Source organism: Bos indicus, chromosome 19 (assembly GCF_029378745.1).
Source record: "Bos indicus isolate NIAB-ARS_2022 breed Sahiwal x Tharparkar chromosome 19, NIAB-ARS_B.indTharparkar_mat_pri_1.0, whole genome shotgun sequence".
In the NCBI taxonomy this organism is placed as follows: domain Eukaryota; kingdom Metazoa; phylum Chordata; class Mammalia; order Artiodactyla; family Bovidae; genus Bos; species Bos indicus.
The window spans coordinates 22,407,517-22,424,305 of record NC_091778.1 but is presented as its reverse complement, the minus strand read 5'-3'; the positions used below and the strand labels follow the sequence as shown (position 1 = coordinate 22,424,305).

The 16,789-nt window shown below is 38.8% G+C and overlaps 1 protein-coding gene across 4 annotated transcripts in view; it reads right to left on the bottom strand.

Moving 5' to 3' along the window:
- The window catches only part of EFCAB5 (EF-hand calcium binding domain 5), an 85,564-nt gene extending 70,512 nt beyond the window's left edge, over nt 1–15,052 (bottom strand). For 3 of the 4 annotated variants that reach the window (XM_070774288.1, XM_070774287.1, XM_070774286.1), the window contains exons 1-3: nt 14,883–15,052; nt 14,163–14,225; nt 10,829–10,910 (exon numbers count right to left, since the gene is read on the bottom strand). In XM_070774288.1, the coding sequence (XP_070630389.1) occupies nt 10,829–10,910; nt 14,163–14,225; nt 14,883–14,924 (187 nt within the window). In that variant the 5' untranslated portion in view covers nt 14,925–15,052. The remainder of the gene's footprint in view (nt 1–10,828; nt 10,911–14,162; nt 14,226–14,882) is intronic. The other variant, XM_070774289.1, reaches the window with a different exon arrangement.
- Between the last annotated feature and the right edge of the window lie 1,737 nt (nt 15,053–16,789).

The window sequence follows — 16,789 nt, the reverse complement described above, 5'->3', positions numbered from 1 at the left end:
AACGACAGAATGATCTCTGTTTGTTTCCAAGGCAAACCATTCAATATCACAGTAATCCAAGTCTATGCCCCAACCAGTAACGCTGAAGAAGCTGAAGTTGAACGGTTCTATGAAGACCTACAAGACCTTTTAGAACTAACACCCAAAAAAGATTGTCCTTTTCATTATAGGGGACTGGAATGCAAAAGTAGGAAGTCAAGAAACACCTGGAGTAACGGGCTAATTTGGCCTTGGAATATAGAATGAAGCAGGGCAAAGACTAATAGAGTTTTGCCAAGAAAATGCACTGGTCATAACAAACACCCTCTTCCAACAACACAAGAGAAGACTCTATACATGGACATCACCAGATGGTCAACACCAAAATCAGATTGATTATATTCTTTGCAGCCAAAGATAGAGAAGCTCTATACAGTCAGCAAAAATAAGACCAGGAGCTGACTGTGGCTCAGACCATGACCTCCTTATTGCCAAATTCAGACTGAAATTGAAGAAAGTAGGGAAAACCACTAGACCATTCAGGTATAACCTAAATCAAATCCCTTATGATTATACAGTGGAAGTAAGAAATAGATTTAAGGGCCTAGATCTGATAGATAGAGTGCCTGATGAACTATGGATGGAGGTTCGTGACATTGTACAGGAGACAGGGATCAAGATCATTCCCATAGAAAAGAAATGCAAAAAAGCAAAATGGCTGTCTGGGGAGGCCTTACAAATAGCTGTGAAAAGAAGAGAAGCGAAAAGCAAAGGAGAAAAGGAAAGATATAAGCATCTGAATGCAGAATTCTAAAGAATAGCAAAAAGAGATAAGAAAGCCTTCTTCAGCGATCAATGCAAAGAAATAGAGGAAAACAACAGAATGGGAAAGACTAGGGATCTCTTCAAGAAAATTAGAGATACTAAAGGAACATTTCATGCAAAGATGGGCTCGATAAAGGACAGAAATGGTATGGACCTAACAGAAGCAGAAGATATTAAGAAGAGATGGCAAGAATACAAGAAGAACTGTACAAAAAAGATCTTCACGACCCAGATAATCACAATGGTGTGATCACTGACCTAGAGCCAGACATCCTGGAATGTGAAGTCAAGTGGGCCTTAGAAAGCATCACTATGAACAAAGCTAGTGGAGGTGATGGAATTCCAGTTGAGCTATTCCAAATCCTGAAAGATGATGCTGTGAAAGTGCTGCACTCAATATGCCAGCAAATTTGGAAAACTCAGCAGTGGCCACAGGACTGGAAAAGGGCAGTTTTCATTCCAATCCCAAAGAAAGGCAATGCCAAAGAATGCTCAAACTGCCTCACAATTGCACTCATCTCACACACTAGTAAAGTAATGCTCAAAATTCTCCAAGCCAGGCTTCAGCAATATGTGAACCGTGAACTTCCAGATGTCCAAGCTGGTTTTAGAAAAGGCAGAGGAACCAGAGATCAAATTGCCAACATCCGCTGGATCATCGAAAAAGCAAGAGAGTTCCAGAAAAGCATCTATTTCTGCTTTATTGACTATGCCAAAGCCTTTGACTGTGTGGATCACAATAAACTGTGGAAAATTCTGAAAGAGATGGGAATACCAGACCATCTGATCTGCCTCTTGAGAAATTGTATGCAGGTCAGGAAGCAACAACTGTGACATGGAACTGGACATGGAACAACAGACTGGTTCCAAATAGGAAAAGGAGTTCGTCAAGGCTGTATATTGTCACCCTGCTTATTTAACTTCTATGCAGAGTACATCATAAGAAACGCTGGACTGGAAGACACACAAGCTGGAATCAAGATTGCCAGGAGAAATATCAATAACCTCAGATATGCAGATGACACCACCCTTATAGCAGAAAGTGACGAGGAACTAAAAAGCCTCTTGATGAAAGTGAAAGTGGAGAGTCAAAAAGTTGGCTTAAAGCTCAACATTCAGAAAACAAAGATCATGGCATCCGGTCTCATCACTTCATGGGAAATAGATGGGGAAACAGTGGAAACAGTGTCAGACTTTATTTTTCTGGGCTCCAAAATCACTGCAGATGGTGACTGCAGCCATGAAATTAAAAGACACTTACTCCTTGGAAGGAAAGTTATGACCAACCTAGATAGCATATTCAAAAGCAGAGACATTACTTTGCCAACAAAGGTCCGTCTAGTCAAGGCTATGGTTTTTCCTGTGGTCATGTATGGATGTGAGAGTTGGACTGTGAAGAAGGCTGAGCGCCGAAGAATTGATGCTTTTGAACTGTGGTGTTGGAGAAGACTCTTGAGAGTCCCTTGGACTGCAAGGAGACCCAACAAGTCCATTCTGAAGGAGATCAGCCCTGGGATTTCTTTGGAAGGAATGATGCTAAAGCTGAAACTCCAGTACTTTGGCCACCTCATGCGAAGAGTGGACTCATTGGAAAAGACTCTGATGCTGGGAGGGATTGGGGGCAGGAGGAGAAGGGGACGACAGAGGATGAGATGGCTGGATGGCATCACTGACTCGATGGACGTGAGTCTCAGTGAACTCAGGGAGTTGGTGATGGACAGGGAGGCCTTGCGTGCTGCAATTCATGGGGTTGCAGAGTCGGACACGACTGAGCGACTGATCTGATCTGAACGCTGGATATGGGGTAGAGAGGAATTCTCTGTATTACCTTCACAATTTTTGTTTTGGTAAACTTAACAAGTAGTCTAAAAATAAAAGCTTATTTAAAAAAAATAAACTAAACAAACCAATAAAGCAAGAGAGATTACTTGAAAATGAAAAAGGATTGTTGTTGCCAATAAATTGTCAATACATTGGCTTGAACATCAGAAAACAATCAATCAGCAAGCTGCAAGATAAAGTCAAAGTGGATAAAAAGAGCAAAGTAAATAAAAGAGTAGAGGATTGATGGTTATTTAAAAAACAGAAATTCATCCATAGAAAAATGAAATTTTGATATATGTAACTGAAACTCCAATACTTTGGCCACCTAATGCAAAGAGCTGACTCATTAGAAAAGACCCTGATGCTGGGAATGATTGAGGGCAGGAGGAGAAGGGGACAACAGAGGATGAGATGGTTGGATGGCATCACCGACTCAATGGACGTGGGTTTGGGTGGACTCCGGGAGTTGGTGATGGACAGGCAGGCCTGGCGTGCTGCAATTCATGGGGTCGCAGAGTCAGACATGACTGAGCGACTGAACTGAACTGAACAACATGGATGGACTTTGAAAACATTATGTTTAGTGCAATATGCCAGACACAGGACAAATATGGTTCCACTTACATGAGGTAGCTAAATTCATAGACAGAAGGTAGAATAGAAATCACAGTGGGGTGAGGGGAGAGGGGAAGGGGGAAATACTGTTTAATGGGTACAGAGTTTTTGTTAGGGATGATGAAAGAGTCTTGAGTAGGGATGGGGATGATTTGTGAATCAACTTTGTGAATACATTTAATGTCACTGAATTGAATACTTACAGATAGTTAAAGTGATAAACATTGTCTATATTTTACCATATTTTAAAAAAAGATAAAAGAGCCTCACCAAGACTTCAGAATCCCTCTCATGCTACCTTTTCAATCACAACATTGCTTCAAAGGTTAACACTAACTTTCCTTCCTCCTTCCCTCCCTCCTTCCATTCCCTTCCCTTCCCTTCCTTGCTTTCCCCCTTCCTTCCTTCCTCTCTTCCTATCTCTTTCTTTCCTCCTCTCCTTCTAGGCCTTTTCCCGTTCCTCCCTCTGTCTGGTCACATTCCCTTGACTCTCAACATTATGGATTAATACTATCTGTTTTTGAACTTCATATTGATGGAATCATACAACATGTGCTCTATTAATAGTACCTTTTTTTGCTCAATAACTTAACTACTTTTATCCACGTTGCCTGGCAGTAGCTTCATAGTATTACATTATGTGAACATGCTACAGTTTTTTCTATTCATTCTACTGCTGATAGAATATTTGAATACTTTCCAGATTTGATTATTACAAAAAAGCTGCCATGATCAATCCTCTACATGTCTTTTGGTAGACATATACATTCATTTATCTTGGTATGTACCTAGAAGTATAAATGCTGATCATAGGGTATATATATATTCACCTTAGAAATAGTGCCAAACAGTTTTCTGAAGTTGTACCAATTTACGTTCCTACCATCAATGTATGAAAATTCTTGTATTCCATATCCTTGCCAACTTGGCATTGTCTTTTATTTCAGTTATTCTGCAGAACATATAGTTTATCTTATGATTTTAATTTGCATTTCCCTGGTGACAAATGAACTAGAACACATTTCCCTCTCTTTACAGGCATTTGAATATCTTCTCTGATAAAGTATTTGTTCAAAGCTATTGTCCATTTTTCCATTGGATTGTCTGTCTTACTGATTTGTAGGGGTTCTCTATATAGTTAAAAACCTTTGATGAACACAGGTATTGTAAGTATCTTTTCTCATATTTTGCTTGGCTTTTCACTCTCTTAATGGTGTTTTCTAATGAACAAAAATAAAATTCTTAATTTTAATGTGTTCATTCTTCATTTATTTATTTTATAGTCAGCATCTTTTGTGTTTTAAGAAATCTTTGTCTACCCCCAAATTGTGATAATATTCTCCTGTGTTCTTCTAAAATTATTTACTGTTTTATCATTCACATTTACATCTATAATACATGCAGAATTTGTTTTCATGTGTGGGGTGAGGTAGAACTCAAAAATACATATTTTCCATTTTGGCATCATTCTTGTTTTCAATACAGGATTTTCAACTGGACTCTGTTCCATCGGCTTGTCTATTTTTATGCCAATGTCATACTGTCCTAATTTTTGTTACTTAACTATAAATCTTGATATTTAGAAATATAAATCCTCTAGCTGTGTTGTTCAAGATTTCCTTGGCTTCTCTGGGTCTTTTGCACCTCTACATAAATTTTAGAATCAAATTGTCATTTTATAAACACACAGACACACATACAGAACCCTGCATAAGTTTTTATTAGAATTACAGTGAAGCTAGAGGTCAGTTGAAAAAGCACTACTATCTTAACAACATTAACCCTTCTAATTCATGAATAAGGTATATGTTTTCATTTATTTAGGTCATCTTTAATTTCTTTTAATTATGCTTTATAGTTTCAGTGTAGAGGTTTTGTTCATTTTTGGTTAGACTTACTTTGAGATATTTAGGGGGTTGTAAGACATTAAAATTGGATCTTAAAATTTTCATTGTTTGTTGCTAATATATAATAGAAATATAATTGTTTTTGTATATTGACTTTGTATCCAGAAACCTTGATAAACTTATATTGATTGCTTTGTTCATCTGCTAAAAAGAAATTTCTATTTTTTCCTTGATAACTTTTATAATTTTTATATTCCTTATTTGCCTTATGACACTGGCTAAACCCATAGATCTTTTAGGAAGAATAATCTTTTTTTAACCCACCTTTCGAAATTAAGACTCATTAATGAAGATATGTTGTCCGTGTTGGTTACTACTGAATTCTTAGTTAGCAGGGGTTAGAACAGTGTCAGAAACATAGTAAGTACTCAAGTATTTGATGAATGAATAAACACTGTGTTAAAAAATATTATAGGCATTGGAATAAGAGGTATCAGGGTTCAAATTTCAGCTCTAACATATAGTAGTTCCTTATAGAATAAGCTTATAAACTTAGACTCTATTTCTACAAGATGGGAATATAATTATACTTTGTAGGATAATCATGATGAGAAAATTATACATATACATATATGAAATTATATATATAACACATATATCCTGAAGCATTTATAGTCATTATTACTATTATTATTATTGGATGAGCTCACTCTGTCTAGAGTGAGAAGAGGACCATAAAAGGAATTTTGTGCAACATTTTAGAAGAATAGGCAGATAAAGTACATTTACACAGGAGTCTGAGAGTGACTAGGGAGTTGGGAGGAAACCAGGATACATTAGAATCACAGAAACTACAAGAAGAAGAGTTTAAAGAAGGATGTATTATTAAAATTTCAATTTGAGCAGTAGAAATCTATCTTACATAACTTAAATTTTAAAAATGCAGTCTCTCTTTCCTTTTAACCTCTCCAGCATAACCCAAGGCAGATATCCCTCCTCCAGATGTATAGCAACTTAATATCTAGCCATCTTAATATCTGGCTCATTAGTAAACTTACAAATGAACAAGGGCATTCTCTTATCTTTGCTGCAGACTGCTAGTGCTCCTCTAGTGTGCTTGGTATTACAGGTTGCTAAGCAATAATCCTCCGGAGAAGGCAATGGCAACCCACTCCAGTACTCTTGCCTGGAAAATCCCATGGACAGAGGAGCCTGGCAGGCTGCGGTCCATGGGGTCCCTAAGAGTCGGGCTCGACTGAGCGACTTTATTTTCACTTTTCTCTTTCATGCATTGGAGAAGGAAATGGCAACCCACTCCAATATTCTTGCCTGGAGAATCCCAGGGACAGAGTAGCCTAGTGGGCTGCTCCCTATGGTGTGACAGAGTTGGACACGACTGAAGTGACTTAGCAGCAAGCAATAATCCTAGTGCTTGCTCTCTCCCCACCAACACACAGAATGGAAGTAGATGGTGTTTGGTTACAACTCTGGTCAAACACTTCTCTCTTAGAGCGATAATACCAAGAAAACAAAAGGAGACACACCAATAGCAGGGTCAGTAAATCAGGATTCTGAATAAGCCTATCAGTAGCAGTCCTTTGATTGGGTGATCTCTGAATTCATAAATTACGGCACTGCCCCAGTGGAAAATTAATTAAGGAGTTTAACTGAATACAATTTCAAGCAAATACTGGGTTTTTTAGCCTATGCTTGCTGCTAAATCACTTCAGTCGTGTCCGACTCTGTGCAACCCCATAGACTGCAGCCCACCAGGCTCCCCCATCCCTGGGATTCTCCAGGCAAGAACACTGGAGTGGGTTGCCATTTCCTTCTCCAATGCATGAAAGTGAAAAGTGAAAGTGAAGACGCTCAGTCGTGTCTGACCCTTAGCGACCCCATGGACTGCAGCCTACCAGGCTCCTCCATCCATGGGATTTTCCAGGCAAGAGTACTGGAGTGGGGTGCCATTGCCTTCTTCGAGCCTATGCTTATATAGTCCTAAATCTTTTACAGATAGATTGATTCGTTTACATATTCACTCAATAAGTAATTATTGATGTCATAGTGCCAGGCACTATGCTAAGCCCTGAAATTCTTTTTCAGGACTTTCTAAGCTTCTATGGAATTAAGAGCTTTTCAAATACTTACCCAACATGCACATCTTCACTCTGTATTAACCCACCTTATATCATACAAAGTCCTATTCAGGCACTACAGGCACAAATGCTTTCAATTAAAGAAGTAGAAACACAAAAAAATTTCTTATTCATATTCTGAAAGGTCCAATGATTTTTATAAATGACTTTCATCATTTTCTGCACTCAGTACCTGGCCCACTGCTAGGCATGGCCTCAGCACACTCTATTTAAGGACGCAAATAGGAATGAATTATAATTCACATTATAATAAGCTCTAGCAGACTCTTTCTTCACAGAAGGCATACAACCTTAGAGGGACTGGCCGCTGATTGAATTGGTGAAAATTGACCCAGCAGGGCTACTCAACATATGTGCCGTGTTCTCTTAAAACACAGGTCCTGTCTGAAGCTCAGCTGGCTTGATCTGTCAGGATTTCTTAACATTTGTACATAATATAGAAAAACTACTGTGAGAGGAGGAAAAGAAGCACTATTAAAACTATTGACATTAAAATTCAATAGCTATAGGAAAAGGTATTTTCCTGCAGAATTTTTTAAAATTTAGGGCTGTGTAATAAGAATAAAGCTGAGCAAATCAATAAAAAAAGAAATAAAATTTCTCAAAACACAAGTTCAGCTCATAGCCTGAAAAATGTAATAACCAGGGAAAGAAACGAGGAACTCACATGATACATTTAGACACAATATTTTCTATGCAAAGATAAGTATTTGAGTGTATTCTAGGAGCTTCCTGGAAAAATAACATCATTTTAATTTTGATAAGTATATAACAAGGATGGGCTTCCCTGGTGGCTCATGGTAAAGAATATGCCTGCAGTGCAGAGCCGCAGGAGACACAGGTTTGATCCCTGGGTTGGGAAAATCCCCTGGAGGAGGGCATGGCAACCCACTCCAGTATTCTTGACCGGAGAATCCCATGGACAGAGGAGCGTGGAGGGCTACAGTCCACAGGGTCATGAAGAATCAGACAACTAAGCACAGCACAGCATACAACAAAGATAAAGACACTTATTTTGATGTGTTGAAATTGGAATAACAGTTCCTCTTCCCACTTACTACACACACACATACACATACACATACACAAACACATACATATTTACAAAGGGAGATTTAGAATATTAAAATTAATAGTGACTGATGACTGAATAAATAAATACATTGTATTGCATTTGATATTGCAACAAGCAACTGCAATATTTTCAATGTATATCATATACTGGGATGAACAGACTTACTCAAACAATACATTTCCCTCTATCATACATTATAAAGCAGTAACAAATTCAAAGTATGAGAATAGGAAAGACCATAAACTCTTGACATGTTTTCTAGAGAGGCAATAAATTAAAGAATGGAATACACATGTGACTTGCATGTACAGATTTGGCCATAAACTGATTAAAGTGAACATCTAATTAAATTTATAGGAAATTACCAAGATCACAATTCTGTTTAGCAAGTTTAAAATGAAAGAGTTTATTTATAAAGCTGGTCCATGTGAGTATGGTAAAAGCAAAGGGATTTATGGGGTAGTGGTGGTGGAAGGAGGGGAGTGAGGAGGAAGCAAAATCAGGAAACTGGTGGTGGGGGGCAGGGAGGGAAGGACTTGCCAAGAAACTTTTTTAAAGTTAGTGAACTGTGAAAGTTTACAATAAAGGCAAAATAAATGCTGAATAGTTTGATTCTTCATGCATATGTATTATAATATGAACTAATAAGAAATAGTAAATAATTCTTTTAATTGGTTTAAAACACAGAAAAATACTTTGAGAAGAGTAAGCATCTATAAGTTATAGCTAGCATCTATATAGCAAATTATAGTTTAGAAAATGCTTTAATAATTATTATTATAGTTCAGCCTAGCACATATTAAACACTTGATAGTTGGAAACTAAGTTTGAAAGAATTTCAATTAACTAAAATATAAATTGTTAAATTTTAAATATTGTGAAAAATTTATGTAGTATAGGATTTCACTAAGTATCTAAAATTAGAAGAACAGTAGTAAAAGGGATGACTATCTTGCCTATTTAGTTGTTGCCTTTTGATCATATAAATTTTCAACCTGCATAATCATGTAGAATTTGGATTAAGGATTGGGCTAAAAGTCAAACAGAACAAATGTGTTGTCAAGTACAGAGGTAAAAAGAAGAAACAGAAAAACAACAGGCAGGTCGAATCACTAGATTTCTGTATTTATGGGTTGTCTGCTGTGTCAGTCCACTCTTAGGTAAATTTTCTCTTTAAGTACAAGATTAGTAAAGTTGCTTCAAAAGTGTCAATAGAAAGTAAAGGGAATATATTTTTTTCTTTAAACTTTTTATTTTGTATTGGGGTATAGCCAATTAACAACCTTGTGATAGTTTCAGGTGGGCAGTAATGAGACTCAGCCAAACATATATATGTATCCATTCTTCCCCAAACTGCCTTCCCATCCAGGCTGCCACATAACATTGAGTAGAGTTCCATGCGCTGGAAGTTCCAAGTGCTGTACAGTAGGTCTGAAGGGAATATATTTCAAAGTGAAAGTCACTCAGTCGTGTCTGACTCTTTGCAACCCCATGAACATACAGTCTCCAGGACAGAATACTGGAGTGGGTAGCTGTTCCCTTTGCCAAGGTATCTTCCCAACCCAGGGATCGAACCCAGGTCTCCCACATTGACTATTTCCCAAATTGCATTTAAAATACCCCTGGGTGAACTTCCCTGGTGGTCCAGTGGTTAAGACTCAGTGTTTCCACTGCAGAGGGCTTGGGTTTTATCCTTGGTCAGGGAACTAAGATTCCACACGTCACACGCCATAGTAAAAAAAAAAAATGTATATATATGTGTGTATATATATATATATACACACATATACACACACACACACACACACACACACACATATATATGTATGTATATAAAAGACACTTGCTCCTTGGAAGAAAAGCTATGACAAATCTAGACAGCATATTAAAAAGCAGAGACATTACTTTGCTGACAAAGGTCCATATAGTCAAAGCTATGATTTTTCCAGTAGTTATGTATGGATGTGAGAGTTGGACCATAAAGAAGGTAAAATGCTGAAGAATTGATGCTTTTGAATTGTGGGTTGGAGAAGACTCTTAAGAGTCCATCAGACTGCAAGGAGATCAAACCAGTCAATCCTAAAGGAAATCAACCCTGAATATTCATTAGAAGGACTGACTCTGAAACTGAAGCTCGAGTACTTTTGGCCACCTGATGCGAAGAGCTGACTCATTAGAAAAGACCCTGATGCTGGGAAAGATTGAAGGCAGGAGGAGAAGGGGACAACAGAAGATGAGATGGTTGGACAACATCACTGACTCAATGGATATGAGTTTGAGCCAGCTTTGGTAGATGGTAAAGGACAGAGAACCCTGGCGTGCTGCAGTCCATGGGGTTGCAAAGAGTCGGACACAGCTGAGCAACTGAACAATAACAAAAGTATGTGTGTATATATTCATTCCTGGTATTATATTTTTGAAAGGCAAAATCTTGAAGAATCCATCCCCAATGAAAACTTCACAATAGTTTTACATTCTAGTGTGTAGGAGAAAAGCTAGTTCTCTACCTTGGGATTTTTTGTTTGCTGCTGCTCCTATCACATTGCTGTGGGTCCCTAATGCCGAACTGTCTGATATACTCTGTGAAGACTGAAAGGAGAAAAGAAACACCAGTTAAAAAATAAATTGCTTTTCATCAAAGTTGCATCAGCTCTCCCAATGAAAGAATGCAGATAAATTCCTTGTAAAAATTACCAAACATTCCTCCTTGATTTTCCTAGGATTTAATGCTGTATTAAAGCATTAAAGCATTGTATTAGAAGCAAAGCAGTAATCACAGTCTATTGGCTTCATTCATTGGTTCACCACGTCATCATATCTTCCTACGGCTAACAAAGAAACAGGCTAAGATTATTATTCCAGATGTACATTAATCCTTGAATTATACAAGGATTAATTAGAAATTATGTTTCTAAAAACATAATTTGAGACCACAACGGAGTGAAATCGAACCTCTGAACCTTTGAAAATGCAGCTGTTTTCTTTGACTATTAGAATCACTTTCTAAGTTTGTGGTGGAGAGAAAAACATTTTCATCTTCATTAAGGAAAGTAAACTTTAGCTTTATGAATAAATGGTGGTAAAATAGCTTTTTGTACTCATGCTGATACACTTTTTTAGAAGTTAATTTAGAATATTTATTTACGCTGGTCTTAGTCAAAGCGCGTGGAATCTTTACTGTGTCATGTGCAATCTTTCTTTATGGGCACATGGACTCTGCAGTTGTGGCACATGGGCTCCGTAGTTGCAGCACGTGGGTGCTCTAGTTATGGCGCTCCGGCTTGGTTGCTCCAAGGCACATAGGATCTTAGATTTCCAAACAGGGATCAAACCCGAGTCCCCTGCATTGCAATGCAGATTCTTAACCACTGGACCACCAGGGAACTCCCTGATATACTTTTAAAAGGGTGGTAATAGAATATTTTAAGACTCACATTGGTCAACTTCATGGTGAATCCATATAACTATTTTCACTTGCCTCCCCTTTTCTCTAAAATATTTTTCCTCATAGAAGCCTTCTATTTATTTAAACACAAAGTTACTTAAATGATTAACTTGGAAATTACATTTTCAGAATGATAGTGAAGTTCCCCTAATAACTGGTGATTCTCATATGCAGGATAACAGTGCTAATTTTAGAAAGCGAACTTTATCTATAAAGTTATAATCAGTTCAGTTCAGTCACTCAGTCATGTCCAACTCTTTGCAACCCCATGGACTGCAGCACGCCAGGCCTTCCTGTCCATCACCAACTCCCAGAGTTTACCCAAACTCATTTTCATTGAGTCGGTGATAGCATCCAACCATCTCATCCTCTGTCATCCCCTTTTCCTCCCGCCTTCAATCTTTCCCCGAATCAGGGTCTTTTCAAATGAGTCAGCTCTTAACATCAGGTGGCCAAAGTATTGGAGTTTCAGCTTCAACATCAATCCTTCCAATGAACACTCACGACTGATCTCTTTTAGGAGGGACTGGTTGGATCTCCTTGCAGTCTAAGAGACCTCTCAAGAGTCTTCTCCAACATCACAGTTCAAAAGCATCAATTCTTTGGCGCTCAGCTTTCTTTTTTTTTTTTTAATTTTATTTTATTTTTAAACTTTACATAATTGTATTAGTTTTGTATAGTCCAACTCTCACATCCATACATGACTACTGGAAAAACCATAGCCTTGACTAGACGGACCTTTGTTGGCAAAGTAATGCCTCTGCTTTTAGTATGCTGTCTAGGTTGGTCGTAGCTTTTCTTTCAAGGAGCAAGCATCTTTTAATTTCATGGCTGCAGTCACCATCTGCAGTGATTTGAAGTCCAAAAAGCTAAAGTCTCTTTCTGTTTCCACTGTTTCCCCATCTATTTGCCATGAAGTCATGGGACCGGATGCCATGATCTTAATGTTCTGAATGTTGAGCTTTAAGCCAACTTTTTCACTTTCTTCTTTCACTTTCATCAAGAGGCTCTTTAGTTCTTCACTTTCTGACATAAAGGTGGTGTCATCTGCATATCTGAGGTTATTGATATTTCCCCTGTCAATCTTGATTCCAGCTTGTGCTTCTTCCAGCCCTGGGTTTCTCATGATGTACTCTGTATATAAGGTAAATAAGCAGGGTGACAATATACAGCCTTGACGTACTCCTTTTCCTATTTGGAACCAGTCTGTTTTTCCATGTCCAGTTCTAAGTGTTGCTTCCTGACCTGCATACAGATTTTTCAAGAGGCAGGTCAGGTGGTCTGGTATTTCTATCCCTTGAAGAATTTTCCACATTTATTGTGATCCACACAGTCAAAGGCTTTGGCATAGTCAATAAAGCAGAAATAGATGTTTTTCTGGAACTCTCTTGCTTTTTCGATGATCCAGCAGATGTTGGCAATTTGATCTCTGGTTCCTCTGCCTTTTCTAAAACCAGCTTGAACATCTGGAAGTTCATGGGTCACATACTGCTGAAGCCTGGCTTGGAGAATTTGGAGCATTACTTTACTAGCGTGTGAGATGAGTGCAATTGTGCGGCAGTTTGAGCATTCTTTGGCATTACCTTTCTTTGGGATTGGAATGAAAACTGACTTTTTCCAGTCCTGTGGCCACTGCTGAGTTTTCCAAATTTGCTGGCATATTGATTGCAGCACTTTCACAGCATCATCTTTCAGGATTTGGAATAGCTCAACTGGAATTCCATCACCTCCTCTAGCTTTGTTCGTAGTGATGGTTTCTAAGGCCCACTTGACTTCACATTCCAGGATGTCGGGCTCTAGGTGAGTGATCACACCATTGTGATTATCTTGGTCATGAAGATCTTTTTTGTACAGTTCTTCTGTGTATTCTTGCCACCTCTTCTTAATATCTTCTGCTTCGGTTAGGTCCATACCATTTCTGCCCTTTATCGAGCCCATCTTTGCATGAAATGTTTCCTTGGTATCTCTAATTTTCTTTAAGAGATCTCTAGTCTTTCCCATTTTGCTGTTTTCCTCTATTTCTTTGCATTGATCGCTGAAGAAGGCTTTCTTATCTCTTCTTGCCATTCTTTGGAATTCTGCATTCAGATGCTTATATCTTTCCTTTTCTCCTTTGCTTTTTGCTTCTTTTCTTTTCACAGCTATTTGTAAGGCCTCCCCAGACAGCCATTTTGCTTTTTTGCATTTCTTTTCCATGGGGATGGTCTTGATTCCTGTCTCCTGTACAATGTCACGAACCTCCATCCATAGTTCATTAGGCACTCTATCTATCAGATCTAGTCCCTTAAATCTATTTCTCACCTCCACTGTATCCACATCTTTTTTTTTCACCTAGGAAAATTAATTTCTCCAGTTACTCTCCAGCATTAACATCTGATTATTCATGAAAACTCTACCTGAATAAGCTCTTCTGCTTCACTTCCTTCCTGGTTCCTTTCTTTGTCTTCTTTTCCATTTTCCTGAAATGGACATAATTTTAGTAAATGGTATTCAATAGGGGCTGGAAATAAAACTAATGTTTTATACTCTAGCATAGCAAGCTTTCAGAGAAGGCAATGGCAACCCACTCCAGTACTCTTGCCTGGAAAATCCCATGGATGGATGAGCCTGGTAGGCTGCAGGCCATGGGGTCGCTAAGAGTCGGAGATGACTGAGCATCTTTACTTTCACTTTCCTGCATTGGAGAAGGAAATGGCAACCCACTCCAGTGTTCTTGCTTGGAGAATCCCAGGGATGGGGAAGCCTCGTGGGCTGCTGTCTATAGGGTCATACAGAGTCGGCCATGACTGAAGCGACCTAGCTTAGCATAGCAAGCTTTTTTATGTAAAAAATTCACATGAGTAAACATCATACCAAATAAAATCACATAGAGTAGCTGTATTAAAAAATTCAAATGGTAACAGACCTGTTATATACCAAGAATACCAAGCAACTGGAAGCAGGCCACTCTGACTCAACTCTTAGTTGACCCCATTTTTGTCAAAACTTAATGGAGAACACGTCAATTAAAAAGAGAAATAATTCAATGACAGTATACGACATTGCATCTCAATTTCTCAAATTGAATCTCAAATCCTCTCATGGTTAAATGGTTAGAAACTATGCAGACCAGATACCTGAGCAGGTTTAGGTTCCTCTTGAGATGCTGACTCACTCATCTGGACCACAAAAAGGTATCAGCAAGTGGTAAGAAAAAGTATTACCAGACTAGTATTAATTTCAAAAAGAGGGAAAGAAAACATTAACAAACAACCAAAAATGCTCTGAAAGATCAAAATCTGCCCCCACCCCCACCTCATCCCACCATTCTATTGAATGGTTATAAGTTCTCAACCGGTAAACTTCTCAAACTGTGTTACTGTTATTACTGTTGTTACTGACCAAAGCTAGATTAGTACTAGGCCAGTGTTAAGGGAAACAGGAGACTACCACAGTAGTCATCACCACTAGCGTGAAAAAAAACAAACAAACCAGCAACAATAATGCAATTGAATTTTTAAAACATTATCATCATCCTCATTAATTTTTGAAATTACAAAGTGAAATGAAGTGAAACTCTTTTGGCTACCTAATTTGTGTGAAAAAGACAGACATTAGAATAATAACGTTGCTAAAAAGTATTTTTGGAGGGGGGAGTTCTGAGAGGAATATGATTTATCTGGCTTATTTATTCATACTAAGCAATAAAAATGGATAATTGCCACCTCCCCTTCTTCATTGCAAATGACTAGATTTAGTCACAGATGATCAAAATCACTGTTGTGCCAAAAATCATTTAAGAGTTTGTGTAGCTAGGTGCTACATAAAAAGTAAATTGTATACACATGGCTTCTGCCTCTAGGAAAGTTACCATCCACGGACTTTTTAATGTGAAATGATTTCTTTATAATGTACTAGGGGCTGCTGCTGGAGAAGGCAATGGCACCCCACTCCAGTACTCTTGCCTGGAAAATCCCATGGACAGAGGAGACTGGTAGGCTGCAGTCCATGGGGTCGCTAAGAGTCGGACACGACTGAAGCGACTTAGCAGCAGTGTGGCTATGGGATTTTCCAGGCAAGAGTACTGGAGTGGGGTGCCATCGCCTTCTCTGGTGCTAGGAGCTACTCAGACAGTAAAGCGTCTGTCTACAATGAGGGAGACCTGGGTTCGATCCCTGGGTCGGGAAGATCCCCTGGAGAAGGAAATGGCAACCCCCTCCAATACTATTGCCTAGAAAATCCCATGGACAGAGAAGCCTGATAGACTATAGTCCTTGGGGTGGAAAAGAGTCGGACACAACTGAGCGACTTCATTTTCACTTTCAGGGGCTACTCAGGTGGTGCTGCTGCTGCTGCTAAGTCACTTCAGTCGTGTTCGACTCTGTGTGACCCCATAGATGGCAGCCCACCAGGCTCCCCCATCCCTGGGATTCTCCAGGCAAGAGCACTGGAGTGGGTTGCTAGTGGTAAAGAACTCATCTGCCAATGCAGGAGACATAAGAGATGCAGGTTCAATCCCTGGGTTGGGAAGATCCTCTGGAGGAGGGCATGGCAACCCACTCCAGTATTATTGCCTGGAGAGTCCCATGGAAAGAGGAGCCAGGGGGCTACAATCCATAGGGTTGCAAAGAGTCAGACACGACTGAAGTGACTTAGCACACGTGTATAATGTGCTAGAGTATTCACTTTCTTTTTAGCAACATATGTTCTGCTCAAATAAACCCATTGTACTGCCTTTGGAGACAACAGTGTCAAACACTTAAAAATAGCTGCCTCAAAGTCTTTTTGAAGCAATTCATAAATAATGAATAAGATAAAATCGATTGCTTTGCTAGGTCCCAGTAGTGCATTCTCATAGGCTGCTTTGTTTACAGTGTCTATCTCCTGCTAGAAAACTTCTTCCCATTTCTTTTCAAATTGGTTTTGCTTAGATGCACCCAGATAAATTCAACTCAGTAAACTTTTACTTGGAACCTTCTATATGCAGACAGACATTGGGCTTAAAAAGATGGATAAAGGACTTACCTGGTGGTCCAGTGGCTAA